The following is a 21055-nucleotide window of genomic DNA, read 5'->3' on the forward strand; positions in this document are numbered from 1 at the left end:
TGTGCCAGGATTGGGGAATGAACCCCAGTTTCTACATTTAAATTGTTCATCTGGTCTGGGTGGGGGGACAAAGAAGCAAGGCAGCAAGCATAATACTGCGTATTCATACCAATGAGACTTAATGGGGGGTGGGTGGGCAGGTGCTGTGTGCCACACTGACCGGCCCCATTTAGTCCTCACTGAGCCTGTCAGGTGGGACTAGTTGTGATCCCCAATTTACAGATGGGAAAGCTGAGGCACAAAGAGTCTAAGCAAATGGCCCAAACTCTCCTACTCAGTATTCCTTAGATTTTACATGCGGCAGTCTTGTTCCAGAGCTGCCCTCTTAGATGCGGCACAAGGAGCCGGCTCGTGGAGGAAGAGTCTTCCAGAAGAGTGCAAGGAGCTGCTGCAAGCAAAAGCACACGAGGGGAGAGCACCTGGCACATGCAGACAGATTACAACCAGAGCCCAGGGGTGTGAAGGAGGGATGTGTGCAAGCTGGAGCTGGAGCAAAGCAGACGGGCCGCGATGGTGTGCCCACAGCCCAGACGCATCCCCTGAGCAGCCTGACCCCGTGGCTCCTCCCCTTGTCCCCGTCCCTGGCCTCGCAGGCAACGACTGTGATCCTTCGGGCTCTAGAAGTTACCACGGCCGTGGAGGGCCCCTGGAGGAGGGCCCTGTGTGGCGCTGTCCACCCAGGGGCTCCGCTGCCCGCCACGGGATTAAAGAGCTGGTGACATGCAGCCTGCACGGGAGCGCACTAATGCATTCTGCTTTTTCTCTGAGGTTTCTCCGGGATACAGCTGTTTCCACAGAGCCATCTGTTCCCTGGCACGGCCGTGCAGACTGATGCCGTAACGTGTTTCTAGAGTCGGCTTATATATGTCTTATTTTTAACTTCTAATGGAGCCCTGGGGACGCTGTGGTCTTTTCTTCTGCGTGGGCTCGGTATCAGGGAACGTGGCCGTGCGGGCTGCCCCAAACCCTTGTTGGAGGAGAGAGTTGAGTCTGGAAACCCTCCTTTCAGAGGTGAGGGGGGGATCTCAGCAGCTGGAAGGCAAGGCATCAGGACAAGCTTCCTGGCCAACGCTCCTGCGGATGGGCGGCACTCCACACAACTTAACCCCCTCAACCCTCATGACAGCCTAGGCTGGGCTTATTCACTGACCATTTGGTGAGACTACTGAGGCCGTGAGAGGGGGAGAGCTATGCCTGAAGTCCTAGATCTAGTCCTCGGGCCAGGTATTTTGATGTCAAGGACAGGGATCTTTCCAACACTCCACAGATGCTCCAAGAAAAGGACTTATAATAGTTCATGTGTTCCCCCAAATTTACTGAGCACCTAGCAGGGGCCAGGCCGTCTTTTATGGGCATGAAGATACGCTGATGAATGAAACAGATAAAATTCCCTGCAGTCACAGAACTTCCATTCTAGCAGGGAGAGACATAATTAACAAAATAAAAAAGTCAAGACTATAATCTATTGAGGAGTGATACGTTTCTATGCAGAAACATAAAGTCAGGAGCCCTGGGAGACAGGGGTGCTTGGGTACGGGGCGGGTACTGCAGGCGTAGACCAGGGAGCGTTGTAAATACTTGCAGAAAGACCACTCATACGAGTTCCAACGCTGCCACCGCCCCATTCCATGATTTCATTTCTCTGAGCCTCTACGTCCTCCTCTAGAAACAGAGGTAATAACTACCTTGCAGGGTTTGTGAAAGAGTAAGAAATGGTTACAAGTAAAAACCACTAGAATGATCACCGAATAACCCGTAGTTCTCATTATATTCATTTTATATCTGGAGCTCCATTCACTTGGGAAGCATGGCCCTGGTTCATCACTTCTGAGTGACAAGGACCTGCGTTTCCAATCATGGCCCACCGTTTAGGAGCTGTTTGACTTTGAGCAAGTAACTCATCCCTTCTGAGCTTTGGTTTCCTTATCTGTGAAATGTGACTCATAAAGCCTACCTCCCTCGATTGGGGTGAAGATTAAAGTTGCACTTCCTTTTCTCTTTCCCTGCAGGAAACCCCCAATTGGCAGAGGCTCAAAAAAGCAGATGAAGGTCTTGAAGCGACACAGAGAGCTGTCTCCATTCTAGGAGACACTAAAGTGACTAATGCCTAGCGCAGGGAGACAGACCCAACAGGCTTCAGCGTCTCCTGTGCCATCACTTGGAGACTGGTCCCGGTTTCCTGGAGGGCTGTCTTGGCAAGGATGCTGGGGATGGGGCGGAGCCCGAGGGGAATGGGCGGGGCCATCGATTAGTGATGTCTGCTGCGGCCCTGGGCTAAGGGAGCTCTGAGTCTGCAGACACTGTCCACTGACTTATTACAATTCCACATACAGGTCAAAACTCGCTGGTGTCCAGTTTTTTGTTGTTTTTTTTCTTTTTTTTGCATGTTTTTGGCTGTTTGCTATGTTTCATAATTTAACTTCTACCACGACAACGCACGATTCTTTTACTATGGGTCATTCTGACTTACATGCCATTGGTTTTCCTTTCTTCAGCTGCCAGGGGAAGGAGGAACGGGGAGGGGAGCCCAGAAAGGGTTGTTCTGAAGCTGATGAAACTGAAAGTGACAGCTGTCAAAAAGGAAATCTGCAGAAGAAGCAGGATAGTCTGAGGCCATTTCCTGCCAGGATAAACAGCATCCTCCTTCCTCTGGCCAATTGCTGCCCCCTCAGCCTAGCCGGGGCAATCTTACTCACTGAAAACTGTAAACTGAGTTTCGTATACTTAGGTTGCTAAAGGAAGCATAATGTCCTTTACCAAGATCCCCATCCAAATTGATTAAAACGTGCATATTCCAGTAGCCCTGCAATTTACAGGGTGAGCTTCCTTTATCTGGAATATTCCCGTAGGTGGAACAAGGCACTCTTGATGATACAGCATCACTTTATAAATACAGTGCTTAGGGAGAGTTGCAGGTTTCTGAATAACCAACATATGGAAACATGCTACCCTATCTGCCAGGCTGTCAGGGACACCAGGGGGGTATCCTTATTTTTCACTGCTCTAGAGGACAGGACTCAGACTGATGGATTCCTTACAGACGGGAAGACTACACTCAACATGAGGAAGAATGGGTTAGCATCTGGAGCTTTCCCCAACAGTGGAGTAAGCTGTGGTAAGTGATGAGCTTCCTGTCTTTGGGAGGATTCCAGCAGAGGCCAGATGCAAGCCTATTAGAGATGCTACAGAAGGATTTTTGCATGGACTATGGGTGGAGAATATCCGTGGATTATCCACCCATGTTCTGCGGAGCCCCAGAGTTCCCTGGATACACTTGAGGGGCGGGGGTGCTGAGGAAAAGGGAGGGGCGTTATGGGACAGGAGAGGCTGTGTGTCGCATCAGCTCCTGTCAATCTAAACCGCGGCCGGAGCCTGTTCTTCCAAACCAAACTATTTTGTCCTAGAGCAAGCACCCCAAACACAGAGTCTAAAATGGGGGCCTGCTCTTCCCACTCACACTGGCTTCCTGAATTCATTCATTTATTCTCTTTGGCAGCGAAGTCAGCCCAATGGCCTCTCCTTCCTTCCCGGAGTCTCTTAAGTGGTGGGAAATCCACTTGGGGTCGTGTGGCCTGGAGCGAAGGTGATGGCCGTGCTACGCTTTACAGACATAGCTCTAAGCCACGCTGTAGGCTCCCCTCTCTGCCAGGCCAGCCGAGGAAAAATGTTAATCAAACCTGAAGACCATTTGTGGAACAACAGATTTGGACCCAATATCAGATGGGTTCGGTACTGCGATCTGTGAAAAAAACGCACCTCAGTGAACGCCGTGTGCCTGGTGCCGAGTCCCATTTTTGGTGATTTAACATAAAGCATCCATGAAACACTGTGACAGAGGCATCACTGTCCCCCATTTATCAGATGGCGAACCGAGGCTCAGAGCACTCGCATGACTCCTCTGAGTCACGCGTCTCCTGAATGAGCAAGCTGCGATGACAAGAGAGCCCACTGTCTTATCATCACCCTCATCATCACCTCCCTGGCGAAGAAATAATAATGAACTTGTGCGGCTGTTTATGTTCTTACATTGCCTTCCTCTGAATGTGCCCTGTTGCTGTTGACCTCTGGTCTCCGCCGCCCCTGCTGCTCCCTCCCTCCCACTAGGTCCATGCTCTGTACGCCCTCACTGCGCCTCTCTTGGCCTTCAGATCCTACCTCCTCCAGGAAGTCTTCTGTGATGCACCTGCTCTTCCCTAGTGTGTGGAATGCCCTTCTAGTGTGCTACTGAAATGCCAGCTTGCTCTGGGGCTGGAGAATGACCTCCACTGTCTGCATCCCTCACTACAGCAGGCTTCGATTTGCGATGCTCCTCCTGGATCCCTAGCCCCGCGGCCGGTGACTGTTGGAACGACTATCTGCCCGGCAGACACTGCCACTGGAGTCCTTTCCCCTCTGGCACCTGCAGTCCCATGAAGAGGTTCCCAACTTCATTTCTTCGAGACTTGTCAAAGCTCTAACGACCCCGTCCCATGGATCGGGGAGCATCCAGCTTCGGCCCAGATCCAAGATCTTACCCTTTCCCTCTGGCTGTGTTTGCTGCTAACACTTGACATGCTGCCAAGGGCCCTGGGGTAGAATGCCCTACAGGGACGCAGTTCCAGGGACCCAATGTTACAGCCACTCTCCTGGCCCCAGTCCCTGCCCCAGGGTGTGGGCTCAGCCAGAGGAACCTGGCTGCAGCAGGGCATGGGGACCTGCCCTCTTGATTTATGAGGGCTAGTTGCACCTGCCCCCCTGTTCTTAGCACCCACAAAGCAACCCACCTGTTCTCTCCATCCCTGCTGCTGCCGCCCTGGGTCAGAGCCCCAACGCCATCTTTTTGCCTGGGACGTAGCAAAGGTCTAACCGGCCTCCCTGCCTCTAACCCGTCCCTCTCATTGTGTGAAATCCCACTCAGGGAGTGATTTCCCTCGAATGTCAATCTGACCATGATTAAAGCCCTTTGGCGGCTCCTCACTACCATTCGGTCAGTCTAAGCACGGCCAAGGCCCCTCCAGTCAGCTTCATTCTTTGTCACTGCCGACAGGCCTGTGCTCTAGAATGCCAACGACCAGCATGTTCTCCTTGGGCTCCCTACTTTTCAGCTGCTCTGCCCTTTACCTAGTACTTCCTTCGTCTTATTTGTTCAATTCCTTCAATACATATTTGTTAAGTGCTTATGATGTGCTTCCTTCTCTGCTAGAGAAAGGAGTCCCCAGGGGTGAACAAGACGGCAAAGTCTCTAAGGGTCTTATATTCTGGTCTTCTATACGGGAAAAGAGATAGGAGACAGTTGCACGAACCAACGAATTGTGAATAGGAACAGGTGCTCTGACGAAAAGAACCTGGGGCACATCACAGTGACTTCTAGCTTTACTGGAGGGGCGGGGCAGCGCGGGGCAAGTTTCTGAGGATGCCTGGGGGCAGGGGGTTCCAGGCAGAGGGGAAGCAAGCACAAAGGCCCTGCCTTGGGAATGAGCCTGGAATGCAGAAGGAGCAGAGAGGTGGTGGGTGTGGCTGGTGCACAGTCAAGGGAACAGTGTTTGGGACAAACGCTGTGCAGAGCGCTCAGAGAAGGCTGCCCTCTCGCTCCTGGCCCTCCCTGCACCCAGGGAGACCATCCTCTTGGCATCTCTAACACTTGTTACGTGGCAAGTGACTTCCGTATAGGGACGGGGTCAGCCTCTAAGTTCAACCCCGGTGCCCTACACGGTGCCCGGCAGATGGCTGGCATTCACACATGCTTGTTGAGCAAATAAATGCAGTCACAGATTATGAGAAGGACCACTGACACCGTCCCCACCCCGATGACCCACCAGGGGAAGCTGGTGGTAGGAGAAGCGGGCTGGGTCATGTCTAAAGGGAGTCCCACTTTGTGAGGCCCTGAACAGCGCACTTGGGGGACTCACTGATGGGGACAATTAACTGACGGCTTCATCCTGCCAAGGCTTTTTATATGAGTCTCAAAGGCAAGAGAATGGTTTTCATTTAGTGTTTGGGGGAGAAAGTGCCGAATGGGCACTCAGATATTGATGATGATGGCAAATACCGATTTGAGCAGGAAGGAAAAACCAGAACACAGCATTTGTTGAAACCTGTAAGTGCTTCCCAGAATCTGAGCCAGAGTTCAAGTGCTTAATGGTATTCTTTCCTCTACTTCCAGTGGGAGTGAAGGGCAGACACCGGCAAAGGCATGGAGGGTGATGAGGGGAAGGGCCGGAGCTTGAGGGGACCCCACTGTGCCCTGGGGGCTGAATACCGGAGGGCAGGGTGGCAGCCTTCTCTAAGCACTCTCCACAGCTGTTGTCCCAAATACTGTCCCGGTAAAGAGCCAGGTAAGTGCGTCCTCCAGACCTTCCACAGACACCCTCCCCTGCCACTGGGAGCCAAAAAGAATTCTCAAGACGTCCAACATAAGAATATAACCAATAACAGTAATAGTAATAAAACAGAATTCTGACTCTTTCACCTGCTCACAATATCCTTCCAACCTGCTTCCTGCCTTCCTGATGCTCAGCTTCTGCTGTTCTCCTCCTCCCCCTCCAGCCCCCGGGGAACCTGGCCATCCTGCAGGTCCTCATACCGGCCCTGCCCCAGGGCCTTTGTACTGGCCACACCCCCCTACCTGGAATGTACTTTCCCTGCTCTGCCACCTCCCTCCCCCTTTCCTGAGGTATAATTGGCAATATAAAAAAATTACACGTCATGAAAATAATTTGGTGAGTTTGGACTTATGTTACCTTTGGGTTACTTTCACCACAATCAAGGTAATAAACATATCCATCGCGGCCCCCCCCACCCCGCCCCGCAAAGTTTCTTAGGTTTTTTTCTGTGTGTTACGAGTGTGGTCAGAACACCTGACATGAGATCTATCCTCTTAAAATGTTTAAGTGCACCATGCCCTGTTAACTACCAGCACTACGTTGTACAGCAAATCTCTGGGACTTACTCATGTGGTGTAACATGGTGTAAACCGAACAAGGGCTCCCCATGACCCCGCTCCCCATCCCCTGGCAACCAGCATTCTGTTGTCTAGCTCTGTACGTTTGCTATTTTAGATGCCTCCCCCGTGAGGCGTCATGCAGTATTTATCCTTCGGTGCCTGGCTTCTTTCACTTAGCCTACCGAGATCTCCCTGGCCCACCCATGTTGTCAAAGGGTAAGAGTTCCTTAGTTTTTAAGGTTGGACAGCGTTCTATTGGACACATGCAGCACATGTGATCCGTTCATCTGTGGGTGGGCAGGGGGGTTGTCTCCACCTGCAGCCAACGTGAGTAAAGCTGCAGTGACCAGTGCACATACTGTCTTCGGGGATCCCGATCTCAAGTGTTTGGGATACATCCCGGAAGTGGGACTGCTGGGTCATAGCACAGTCCTCTTTGTCATTTCTGGGGGAGCCTCCCTCCTGTTCCGCACAGCGGCCTCGGCATCGTGTATTCAACCAGTAATGGACAGCGTTCCAATTTCCCCACGTCTCACCAATTCCTGTTATCTTTTGTTCTTTGGTAAACAGATATCCTAACAGGTGTGTGGACGTAGCTCATTGTGGCTTTGATTTCTATTTCCCTCACCCCTTGCTCTTCTATGGCTGGTTCTTTCTTGTCATTCAGGACTCAGAGGGAGCATCACCTCCTCGGAGGAGCTCCCCCTGCCGCCCCACGACCCTGCAGACCAGGGGGTAGCCCAGCTGCTCATTAATATGCCACCATGGAGCCCGGCCACTGGCTGATCACTTTCCCTGAAGGTTCATATAGTTGTCAACTGTTTCCCCCCGAGAATATTAGCACCACGACCGCAAGGACCAGTGTCCTTTTGTACCTGTGAGGGCTCAGTGCTCAGAACAGGAAGGCCCTCAGTAAATGCTCGCCTAATAAACAAATTACTTGTGTGTCTAATACTGAGGGTCAAGGAAAGGGAGGAAATACTTATTGAGCATCTGACATATGGTCAGGGCTGAGCCAGGTGCTTCAAATGCAATTTCGTACTTAGTCTCACAACACGCCTTAAAGTTTTGCGTCTCCATTTGGTGGTTGAGGAAACGGAAGCACAGAGAGGCTGAGTAACTTGCCCGAGGTCACCTACTTGGTAACTGGACAAACCCAGGTCAGCCTGACCCGCCATGTCCTCCCTGCCTTTTTCCTGACAGTGTGCTTCTTCCCCATTTCCTGATCCCCAGAACTTGAAGTCACTCTCAACTTGGCTCCTTGCTGGCTGTGAGCAACCCGCTGAACCTCCCTGTGCCTCCATCTCTCCACTCCCACTGGGGAAAGAAAGAGGGTCTCTGTGAACATCAGATGAGATATAACAGGAAAAAATTATAAGCAGTGAAGAAATAGGAAGATACAGGTGGTAGCTTTGCCTGTAACCAAGTACCTAACACTTTCTTCGCCTAGGCGAACCCTCCAGGAGCCAGTTACTAGTGAAGATCTTTGATGCCACCCACGCGCTGACCACACTGAATCCTCCTGACTCTCCCGCATGGGTGCCTTGTCCACAAGGACCTCAGAGTTTCCCAGCTATGGAGAGACACGCTGTCTACTGTTTCACGGGAGCTCTGGCTCCGGCTTCCTCCGCTTGGAAACCCCCTCCCGACTCCACCCCGTGCAGGCCGAGCGTCCCTGCTCTGCACCCACAGCAATGAGCATGGAGGGGAGCTGCTGATGCACCTGTCTCCCCCAGCAGCTGGGACGCCCAGGGCAAGCGCGGCGTCCTGTCCACCTCGGGCGAGCCCGGAGCCTGGCGTGGGGTTGGGGGGTCCCTGCGCCCCGCTTACGTTTTCACTGTTGACATCAGCTTCACTGGGGCAGCCGAAGAGCTCTCGCCTCAGGAGGTTGCCGTCGTACTCCAGGAAGGTCAGGTAGAGGTTGCGGAAAAACTCCACGTGCTTGTTCTTCACCCGCAGCTTCTTGGGGGAGTTCCAGTGGATGACCTGGCAGGGCGACAAGGAGGCAGGAAGGCAGGGAGGACCTCGCGCTCGTGCGCAGACTCGGCTAGCCACCGGTCTAAGCATCATTTGTGGGCATGTCCATTCACTCACTCACTCACTCACTCACTCATTCCTTCACTATTCACGGTGGTGGTGGGTGGTGGGGTGAAGAGGAAGGGCGCTGAGGCCGTGCAGCGTGGTTTCAAATCCTGCCTCTGACCTTGGGCAAGTGACTTACTCTCTGTGCCTCAGTTTCCTCGCCTGTGAAATGGGGAGAGCAACAGCTCCTGCCTGTACCAGCGTGGAAGCTTCTGTCTCTCAGCTCCCAGCCTGCTTTGCGATGCTGAGGTCGGGACTCTGCAAGCCCTACTTCTACTTTGCCGGCCACCTCCCGTTAGATACTGCCACCTGGGGCCGCGAGAGGGAGACTGGGAGTCTGGGGGTCTGGGGGAGGAAAAAGGAACGTGCCCCCCCACCCCGGTGCTTCCTGTTCCTGCAAGTGCCACCCTACCTCCCTTCTTCAAGGCGGGCACTGGGCACTTCCTTCCTGTAGCAGCAGCTAGAATCGTTCTGCAGCTTTCTCCGCGCTCAGGACGAGCTTCCCGGTCCGCCTCTGGAGCTGCCTGCTGGCCCCCAGCCCAGGTTGTGATGCTTCCCACCCCTCCCTCTGCTCCTTCTGCTCCAGGGGCGGGAGCTGTTTTCCTGTGATTTTCTAGTTTTGTTTTTTGGTTACCAAATCAACACTTTCTGTCTAGTTGCCATTTTTAAAGATTAAATTCTCTGTTCGGATAATTGGTATGGTTGCTGCCTCCAGCCAGGACTGACGGATGCACCGTGTCAATACAGCTGCTGTGAAAAATAAACTTGTTCATATGTGTAAAGCGTGCAAGTCGTGTCTGGCAAAAGGTGAGCGCTCCATAAAGGCTGGCTAGTAAGTGCTTACGGTGGACCAGGTTGGGAGGGGGCAGCGGTCTCTGCTGACGGTGCTCGCCCTTGGTTGGCAGGCGCTTGGCCAGAGACCTGTCCACAAACGGCACAGGATGTGATGGTGGAGGGAGGCTCAAGGGGAACGGGAGCTCTGCAGCAGTAGCTCTAGCAATGCACGGGCTGGGGCTTGAAGGATGAACCAGAGTTTCCCGGGAGGCAGGGGCCGGCTGGCACAGAGGGGATGGCGGTGGCACGGTCCAGGCAGAGGGGGGTGGGAGAGGAGGCTGCGGAGGTGAGCGGGGCGCGGGGAGAGCCTGGCTCCACGCAGGTCATGCTCAGAGCTCAGCTGTGGCGCTGGGGAGCTTACGGAGGGGGAGATTACTAACTCCGGGTTTCAGTAAGATGCTCTGATGTAATGGACAAGCCAGGAGTGGGGGCGAGGGAGGCCAAAAGAAGAGCCAGCAGGGACAGCTCATGCCCTTGGCCGGGGAGCTGTCTGGGGCGGGGGGCGGGGGTGGGTCCTTTACCACCAGGATTACGTCATGGTCTTTTAATGCTCACGGTGACCTGAACAAGGAATGCAATTTTAGAGATGAAGAAACTGGAGAAATGACTTGCCCAAGGCCACAGAGTTGGTAAACGTGGCAACGGGGATTCAAACCTAAGTTTGAGTAAACCTGATTCCAAAGCCCCTGTTCTTCTGTCCTGGAGAAGCCAGGTTTTTAAAACTTCCCTGTTCATGCCTGGTCACATTACAGAAGAAATAAACTAGCTCTCACCTTCCCCCCCACTCGCCTCCCATGGTGGGGGGATCAGCATAGCTGACACTGAGACAGAGGAAGGGAATGGGGTGTCCAGAGTTCGGTCCCTTCCTGGCTCCCTCCTTTAGCCACATTCTGTCTGCAGGCGCCTGAACAGGGCCACCATTTGGAGAGATCTGGAAGGCCCCCTCTCCCAGGGTCCCCTGGATATATGGCAGCCACAGACAGCCCTTGCAGCTGGCTGGGTAATACCGCTCTGCAAGACCAAGTCCCTCTCTCATGGCACAGGCAACAACAGGAAACCTATGTGGTACAAACCGCACCCCCTGCCCTCCCATGACCTGCATGGTGCAATGGCAGAGCAAGACCCAGGGACGTCAGGCCAGCCTGACTGTGAATCTCAGCTACGCTCTTCATTAGCTGTGTGGGTCCTTGGGCAGCTGGTCTTATTCCCTGCGGCCTCGGTGTCTTCACGTGCAAGGTGGGAACATGCCATCCCGACTCCACAAAGTCGTTACGAGGCTTAAAGAAATGCCTAGCCCAGTGCCTGCAGGCCAGGGTGGCCCCGAATTCTGTGGGTTCCCTTCTTCCCTCAAAGATGGCAGCAGCAGCCTGCCTACCAGCATTCTGCGCCCCTCTCTCCTCCTGCCAGCAGGAAGTCCACTGGAGCAGTGAGCAAGGAAGCGTGTTTAGCATCCAGGACAGTGCAGCGGGGCCAGCAGACCCTCCCTGGGAGGAGGCCACTTGGCAGCGCCTGCATTTCAGGGAGGGAGGAGCATGCAGGGTGCATTCCCTTCCTGTGCCTTTTGAAGGATGCGAGAGGGAAGGAGAGGGGAGATTCTCCCCCGAGAATACACCAACCTGGGCATGAGAAGGTCCTGGCCACGCATTAAAATAATTGCATGCGAGGTGGTGTCACTCACACCCTGTGGGGATCATGTCTTTGCTGCAAGAGATTTTGGTGCTTGCCAAGTGCTGAGCCAGCAGGAAGGCTGATGGATGTCTATCTGACTCAGGAAACTTGAACTTCCTCAACAGGGAGAAACTTACACTAAGGAAAAATAAGGGCTGGCCTGTGGGTCCCCGGACAAACAAATCTTCACTCCTAGTGCACAAATCTGCCAGGCACTTTGGAGACGCTGTGTCATTAAATCCCCCAAATATTTGGATGCCACTGTCCATTTTATGAAGACGGTCCCTGACTTGTTTGAATCTCACAGCTGGTAAGCAGCAGAGCTGAGACACGAAGCCAGCTCTCAGCCCGAAACCCCAGGTTTCTTACTGCTATTGTGTACGGCATCAATGGGCTGAGCACTTTGCAGATGAGGGCCGTGAGGCTTACAGAGGAGGAGGCTTACCTGAGATCACATGGTGAGTTTGGACCAGGTCAAGACTACGACGAGGACCAGGTCTGTAGGTGCCCCCGACCCGCTCCAGGCCACCCCTTATCCCTCCATATCTCATTCTGTTCTGTGCCCGGGCGGGGATCTGGGTCTGCCTATTGCCTCTGGGTAGATACTGGTGCCTGGTGTTCTAGAAAAAGCAGCAAAAGGTAAAAGAAGGTAGGGGGAGAAGATGGTGGGATCGCTGGCAGGCTAAAGGGGATTTGGGAAAACCCTTTGCAACCTGGCTGCCCTGGGACAGGGAAGCCCACTCAAAGGCTTACTCAAAGATCCTGGTGTTTGCCAAGTGCTGAGCCAGCAGGAAGGCTGAGGGATGTGCATCTGGCTCAAAAAACTGGAGTTTCCCCAACAGGGAGAAACTTAATGTATATTCAGATTTACCTTTTTCTCCTTCCTGTGCTAGGCTCTAGAGAGGTAAATAATAGCTATGTTTACCTAATACCCACTATACACTAGACATCGGGCCATGGCTGATGTGCGTGCGTGTGTGATGTTCTCACATTCAATCCTCAAAACAACCTGGTAAGGTTGTTTCTATTATCCCCATTTTATAGACGATAATGCTGAAGCTGAGCCTAACGCAGGGTCACTCAACTAGTAAGGAACCAATCCTAATACAAAATCAGGTCCGTGTTGCGCCCAAATGTTTTTCTTTCTACCACATCATTCGTTCGTTTGATACATATTAAAAGGAGCACTGAGCGTGTGCCAGGCTGATAGGGGCCGTGAATGCAAAGATGGACACAAGGATCAGGACTCTTTCTGGAACTTACAACTGAGAGAGAGAGCAGGATATAAAATAACTGTCCATTTTAAATTACAGGTGTGATATGTTCTCTTAAGGAAATATTGTTAAAGAGAGGTTGTCAGTGATGGTTTCTCGGCAGGGCCACCTCAAGTATAAAGAAACCAAGGCCCAGAGGGAGAAAGTGACTTGCCCAGAGTCACACAGCAGAGAGTGAGAAGTCGTGCCCACATTCTGTCTCCCAGGGCACTGTTCCTTCCACTAAACCGTATGCCTGCTTCGGAAAATCCAACTCAGGATTAGTATTGCTGATAATTTTGATCAGCGCTTGTCTGACTACTAAGAAATGTCATTTCCTGGTCCCTTGAGGGACAGCATCACCCATCATTGCTGGCTTGGGGGCAGCAAGCTGGTGGTGTAGATGACATTTGCTGACAAGCTTTCACACACGAGATGGAGTGACACTGGAGAACGTGTCCTGAAACAGATTTTTGCAAGGAGCTGGTAAGTGCGTGTGAGTCTACCAAGGCTTGTGGAGAAAACCTATCATAACTTATTCCACTTGCCGAGGCACATTAGCCTGGCAATCATAATTATTATCAGGAGCTAACATATACAGGATGTTTGCTACGTGCCAAACACTGCTCTGAAAACTTCGCTGTCATAGCTCATTTAACACACTCATTCAAGGGTATGGGTGATAGTCTCCTTATCCCATCTTACAGATGGGAAGTCCAGCAAGGTGCCCCAAGTTACATGGCTAGGAAGCGGGGCGGCGGTTAGGATTTGAACCCAAAGAGAGACATTAGGGATCTCTCTCTCATTTCTCTCATGTCGGTATCATTACATGACTCCATTCACAGCCATGAATATGAGATTTACAGAAGAATTATGGTATCATAAAAGAAGCCTACTTTCCCCTTCCGAGTACAGGGACCTCGCCCATCCCTGGGATACTGAGGCTGCAGGACGGTTTAGGACTTCTCAGATATAGGGGCTGAGCCTCCAGCTTGGCAGGAAGCAGAGAAGGAGGCATCCAGGGTGTGTGCCAGGAGGGCTGCAGAAGCTGCCAGGCAGCAGGGGCCCCAAGGGTGGGAGCTGATTGGATCTGCAATGTCTGTGAAGGCTGAGTATATGTGCAGACTTGGTAGTCAGCCTGCAGTGAGCCAGAGAAATTGACAGAAATGGATTACTGTCCAGGAAACTTAACCATCATCTGGGAAGACAGCAGAAGTCAACTCGATTAAAGGAGGAACATGAGACTATCGTCCATCAAGGAAAAAGCATTTCAAAGGTAGAAATGAGACCTCGGTACGAGGACAAGGCTATGGAAAGAGCTCAAAAATTCAGCTTCTGAAGCACTCAGAATCCAGAGGGTTCATAAAAATAACTTACGGCACCAAAATGCTAAGACATCAGAGCCCGAGTATAAGTGTCAGGTGAACAAGAACATGGGCCTCATGTCTTCCAAGTCCAGGGGATCAGGGGTATCTGGAAAATGGGTCTGTCTCAAGACCTCCCCTGATTTTCTATGACCCACAGAATTTTCTACAACCCTCCTTAGCCTGGTAGTTAAGCCCGTTGCAAACTGGCTCCCTTACAATCCCTGTTCTATCTCCAGGCTGTAAGAACTTCCTGGTATTTCTGGAACCTGTCTTTTATGACTCGGTGCCTTTGCATATGCTCACTGCCCTCCCCAGAACATCCTTTCTTCTCTACCATGTGAATGCCTGCTTGTTGTCCTTCATGGCTGAGCTCAAATGCATGTCTCTTCTGTAAATCTCTGCCTGACTGCTTGTGGCAGAAGGTTCCCTCCTAGTAGCTCTGTCTCTCTATCCCATTCTTCATTCGTGACAGAACACTAACTGTGTAGTTCCAATTCCCAGCTCCTGTGAATGGATCATGATCTGTTTAAGAGCTAAGCTAATTAGGATGATCCTATGCTCTGATTCCCCGGACCCCCTTGCAGTTAGGGTTGGCCATACAATTCAGGATTGGTCCATATGATTCAGGATCAATGTGGATTTTAGGATGGATACATGGGGAAGCATGTATTTGACTTCCTAATAATAAGGTTCAGGTAAGGTGCCATTCACCTCCCACCCCACTCACCTTTCTGCTGTGAATAGAGATGTGATGACTGGAACCATGACAGCCATCCTGTGACTGTGAGGAAGAGGTCAAGACACTGATATCTACAAACCAATGCCCATAGCTACTCCAGAATTCTTAGCTAAGAAGTTAACCCCCCCTATTTTAAACCTCTGCAAACTAGGTTTTCTGATTCTCACTATAAGCATTCCTAATGTAACACCCGGGGCCATTGTTGGGCCCTTCCTCAGTGCTCCATAGACTCTACCACTTAACTCTAGAGAGAACTCATTGCACACTCTTGTGATTATTTATTTTTTTTTAAAAGATTTTATTTATTTATTTGAGAGAGAGAATGAGAGAGAGCACATGAGAGAGGAGAGGGTCAGAGGGAGAAGCAGACTCCCCGCTGAGCAGGGAGCCCGATGCGGGACTCGATCCAGGGACTCCAGGATCATGACCTGAGCCGAAGGCAGTCGCTTAACCAACTGAGCCACCCAGGTGCCCCATTGTGATTATTTATTTACATGCCCACACCTGGCAGCACTGGAATGTGAATTTCTGGGCTGGCAGGGAGTATGGAGTATGACTCATTATTCTTCCTGAGTGCCATAGTGCCTGGCAGGTAGTTAGTATTCAATAACTGCCCTTTGCTTCAAGAATGGAAATCATGACGATGACATTCTCAATAATCCTCACATTCTGTCTGTCTACAGCAAATCATTTATAAAAGCCCTATTAATGTGGACTTGAGGATGGAGAAATACATTCCACTTTTCTTTGTCTAAGGGCCAAACAGTTTGTCATTTTCTCTTGAAGGAGTTCAAGCTCCCTCTGTTCTCTGCTTGTTTGGTATTTCAAGAAGGAGGACAATAGTCTCACGAGTCCCTTTCCTTGTCATCCTCGGGATTACGATGCACAGTTGAAAGGGATGAGCAGCCAGACCTGCCTGCCAGTCGCAGCTCCAGCTGCTATCAGCTGGTGGCCTGTGGTAAGTCACCTAGAATCACGGAGACAGCCCCTCATCTGGGAAAGGGATGTAACAGCAGCCACCCGGCAGTCTGTGGTCAAGCCCAGGACGGACGGATTGATGCACATGAAGGTACATCACATGTGCTCATCAGATTGCAAAAGAAATCTGGGCTTTGAGTTCACAAAATGGCTGCCTTACTAACTAGGGAGGCTGGATGAAACCGGAGTCTCTATGTGGGAAGGAGGAATGAGAAACAAGACTTGAAACAAGGGATTGCAAATGGTCACAGCCTGAGGCAGAAGGGAGGATGGGTCAGACGGACATCATAGCCCAGAGAAGAAGCCATGCCAGGGGTAGTCTCCTCTGGCTAGACGGCACCCAGAGGCCTGAAGAGGGGCTATCCAGTGAGGCCAACACTTCCTGTTGGGTTTAACACACTGAGCAGATACTGAAGAGCGCCGAGGGGCACAGGAGCAAAGCAAATTTCACCCCTGCTTCCTCTCGGCTCGGTCACCTAAACCACTTGATGCATATGAACCTCTATTCTCCAGTCTGACACAAGGACATAATAGTGCCTGCTTCTGAGCATCAGTGAGACAAGACATGTAAAGGTGTCCGCTGCAGAGCCTGGAGCAGACCGGCGCTCCATTCCGTGTGTCTCTGGAGCATGCACACTCTGTTCCCATGGGATGTCCTTTAAAGTGACCCTCTCCCTCAGTCTCTATTTAACCCAGACTAAATGCAAGGCCTGTATTTGTCCAACTTCGCAGGCATCGTGACAGCCTGGGTCAATGTTTGTTGAATCCGCTTCTTCTATTGCCCCACCAACTGCTGAAGATTCTATTCCAGCTCGCGTCCTTCTCCTTTCCCAGCCCTGACCATTACTGGGATTGGCTATTAAATAACAACAGTGTGTCTGAAACTCAGATCTCAGCCCACAAAGGCTCTGTTGACTCTTTGTCTCCTTTTACACAGGTTCTTGTTGCTTCTTGGTTTTTACAAGTCCCCGAAAGAAAAACAAAAATCCTCCCAGACAAAAGTGCATCATTACCCAGGAAAGGGGCAGAGAACAGACCAAACTACTCAGTGATTACTTAGTCTCCTCATCTGGAAAAGGCAGACACGCAGGCCTGTGCATGAATCCAAAGCCCTGTCCTATATCCTACCATTTATTGTCCTGTCATCTGAAACATTTCTTAATTTTCCCTGCCTGGAGGGGGAGAGGTTGGGGAGAGGAAAAATGACAACAGGAAAATGGGATGCTGGTGATAATACTCAGGGCTGGGAGGGTCATGCATCCATGAGGAGATCCAGCTATATTCTCTCATGTTCATCATGTTCCACATTTTCAGTTCTTTTTTTGCTCTAAAATGGGGTTAAACAATCAATCTGAACCAGATTTTGGTATGTATGGAGAATTCCTGATGGGCCCCTGATAGCAGGAAATAGCAAAGCAGTGCAAACAATATGCAAATCCTCAATGAGTGTTGTCTTCATGTGGCTTCTCTGCAGACAACCAACTTGTGGATGGTAACTGGCCTGTATTCTTCCTCTCTATGGAATTAAGACTTCACTCGCATTTCACAGAATCCCCACAGTGTCCCTTATTGATCTCGGAACAGGGAGGATAGGGGGAAGCAGATTCTACCTCTAGGGATAGCAAGGAATCTTTAGTTGAGGGACTCTACCAAGGTTGGTGGAGGAGCAGCTGGGTTTGTAATCCAGTGGGATTTGGCCAGTATGGTGGAATGTCGGTAATGCCCTTAGGGGTGGGGACAATATGAATCACTGCTCTGGGAAGGGCAGCTGGCTTCCTGGTTCCCAGCAGACACCTTCAGTAGAGGCCCACGATCGCTTTTCTGTATGCCCTGCATCATCTCTTTGCAAACCTGAAGCTGGCCTTCTTCCCATGATTCTCATGGGGCTACCGGTCACGCCTGATCTGCCAGAAGCAGGGGCATGTGACTTAGGCTGACCAACGAGTCAGTCATTCCTGACCATTCCTAAGAACACAGAGATGGGTTCAGGTGCGGGCATGTGTCCTAAGAAGGGTCAACAGAGTCATTTAGTGGAGTCATTGAGAGAAAGAAGGTCTCTTTCTCCAACTAGGATCATGAGTGCTAGCCGCTCTTACATTACTTGCTTTGATTTCTTCGTAGCATGTTTGACCGCCTGGAATGACCAATCTGACCATTTGTTTTCTTGTTTTCTATCTACACTCTGCCCTAGAATATAAGTTCACAGAGAGCAGGTCTATGCAATCTCACTCACTGCTGTGTAACCAGTGCTCAGAGCCTACAGCACACACGGAATACGCATTTGTTGAATATCTAGGCTCTGCGAACTTGTGGGCTGGGGGACTGCTAAAAATCACCCTATTGTAACAGAGGCAGCACGAGAGAGACAGAGAAAAAGGAGAGAGTGGGCTGCTGTGTCATGTGAGCACCCATATCTAACTGTGTCAATGCAGAGGGCGGGATACGGCACTCATGTTTTTGAGATGTACTTGGGTTTCAATGTGCCACAGTTCCACCAATCATTAATACCTATTTTTAGTGTATTTAATAATATCTAATATCAATATATAATTAAAATATCCCTCACAAAAAGAACAAATGGCTTAAAAATTGAGTCCTGCATGATAACCCAAAGTATAAAATAAATATACATGAGTCTACATGGATATCAATAAATTATTTAATAAATAAATAAATATAAATGGGGGAGAGAAGCAGATCTCCTTACAGAAGAGCCCTTATAAGTAGATTCCACCCCTCATTAGGAAGCAGAACTTAATCTCCCCATTTCCAGTGTGCGGTGGGTGCAGTGACTCACTTCAGAAAAATGAAGCATGAAAGGGGAAAATAATCACTTTATGGTGGGGAAACCTGGCAAACACTGCCTTAACCGACAGTTAGAGTCCCTAGTGAAGCCATGTGTGAAAACCAGGTCCTTCCTGACACAATGTGATGCCCTTGGAGGTGGACACCCTTTACCTCTGTGATACTCTCTCCAAAAAACCATAACCTCAGTCTAATCATGAGAGAAATACATTGGACAAACTGAGTCTGACGGATATTTCATAAAGTACCTGACCAGTACACCTCACAACAGCCAAGGTCAGTCATGAAAAACATGGGAAGACTGAGAAAGTGTTGGAGGCCAGAGGAGACCCAGGAAACAGAATGCTAATAGTGAAATGTGCCCAAAGCCTGCAGATAAGTGAAGCACAATCCTCCAATGTGGGTTTGTTGGTTCACCATTATCATGTAGGATGTTAATATCAGGGGAAACAGACACTAAATGTGGGGGAGGGGCGGGTACGGGACTCAGCACTACTTTTATAACCTTTTCTGTAAATCTAAAAATCCTTCCAAAGAAAAGTATTGAAAATAAAAAAGAGTCCTACAAAGCAACAACTGATTGTGAACACCAGTCAGACAAGACAAGTCAGAACACCATGTAGACTTCAGGTCCCTATGTGACCAGCAGGAAAATAGTGGAGCTGATGCTTCTCTTTCCAATAGGAGCCTCTCCTTAGCCACTACGTTCAAGTACAGAAATGCATACCTAATTAGATCAGACAGGAAGCTGGAAAAAAAAAATAATAATTCAAATATGGATTTACAACCACTACTGATAAGGAAGAGCTTCACCCCAACTGTGTATAATGCCTGAAGATGCTATGTAATGTGCGTACAAGGATGCATGATGAGCAAGACACTTAGAAACAAAGCAATTGGGATAGGAAGACAAGCCTCCATCATTTTTTGATGATGTTTAAAGTCTTGTGAAAATCCGTGTAGAACTTTACCACTAACCCCCACGAAAAGAGTTTAGCAGTCCCTTTGGCAATTTCACGCGTAAAATGAAAGATAACAAAATCCAGGAAGGAAAACACTTATTTTCCCTGCCCTAGCAAAAATGGCCGAAAAAATATACAACACAATACAGTAATAAATCAAATAAATTCCGTTGTCAGCAAATATACTGAGAACAGTCACAAAAAAATAAAATCTGCAGGCCTGAAGATCCTAGTATGAGAACAAATTACATGGGAGATTTGCTACAGAGTTAAATCAAAGCACAGAGGATCCTGATCCTGATGTGTGTCAGCTTATGCTATCTGCAAGATTCTGTTTAGATAATGAAATACCCAAAGAACAACTTTTCGGTAAGCATTCAAGGGAAGATGTGTGGGACAAGTTATAATCTGAACGGTAAATTCCTCCTTCAATGATGACAGTGGTTTTATGGAAAGTGCACGTGGGAAAGGTAGAGTAGCTTTAACTGGAATAACGGAAGGATTCTAAGTGAGGTCACACAGTGATACTGAATTCCTTTACTGCATTACTGAAGGCAAGCCTGCCACGAAACACTTGAAGCCAGAGTGCACAAGTACTACTGGGTGTTACCGATTTGGTTACTTTCATAAAGGCGAGACTGAAACGACCATAGAACTTTTTATAACACTTTCGAATGACACAAGGAATGACCATGGAAATCTTCTGTACAAGATAAAGCTTTGCTAGTTACCTCATGACAAAAGCCTTATAAGAGATGGCATACCTAAAGATGATTTATGCATTTGTTTTTATGAAAAAATGGTGATCAGTGGTATGTTGATTTTTTGAAAAAAAAAATATGCACCTGTAATCTGACCCCTCAATGTCGAGGTAATGAATGGGGTAGTCACTACTTTCAGAAAGAATCTGTGATATGGATAGAGCTTTTAGAAAACAGATGTTTGAAATTGTTTCCATCGTTACGGGATTTTGAGGTAAAAAGCGCCATGCTACCTGCTGAAACCCTCACTTCTACCTATTTAGAAACGTCAGTGGTTTGATGTGCATAGCCAGCAAATACTGCTTAATTGGTGCTTCCCTCTCTCAAAATCCTTTTCGTAATAAAGCCCAGATTTAGGGAAGTGCTTCCTATAGTGGGCTTTTAAGGAACCATTCCCACAGGGTTTTCCAGGGTCAAAACGGTCTGTTTTGTGTGTTGAAATGGAAATGCTGGGGATCAACCAAACCCATCAGGATTCCTGGGTGCAGGACCTCATAATATGCGATTTTGTATATACGGTACACAGAACTCCCCCTCTGCACCCCTCCCCAGCTCCCCTCTGTTTGAAGAAATCCCATTAACAGTTCTTAGAAATGTTTGGGTACACACTCCCCAAAGGGCTATTGTAGGGCAGATTTTCCAGAGGCATGACCTTGCTTCTAGGAATTTTGTTGACGTTTTCAG

At 49.8% G+C, this 21055-nt stretch overlaps 1 protein-coding gene across 4 annotated transcripts in view; it reads right to left on the minus strand.

Moving 5' to 3' along the window:
* LARGE1 (LARGE xylosyl- and glucuronyltransferase 1) overlaps positions 1-21055 on the minus strand; it is a 451673-nt gene that overhangs the window by 44776 nt on the left and 385842 nt on the right. For all 4 annotated transcript variants that reach the window (XM_081822370.1, XM_081822371.1, XM_081822372.1 and 1 more), the window contains exon 10: positions 8753-8908. In XM_081822370.1, the coding sequence (XP_081678496.1) occupies positions 8753-8908 (156 nt within the window). The remainder of the gene's footprint in view (positions 1-8752; positions 8909-21055) is intronic.

Source organism: Leptonychotes weddellii, chromosome 5 (assembly GCF_054177405.1).
Source record: "Leptonychotes weddellii isolate Sample4059 chromosome 5, ASM5417740v2, whole genome shotgun sequence".
NCBI classification, from domain to species: Eukaryota; Metazoa; Chordata; class Mammalia; order Carnivora; family Phocidae; genus Leptonychotes; species Leptonychotes weddellii.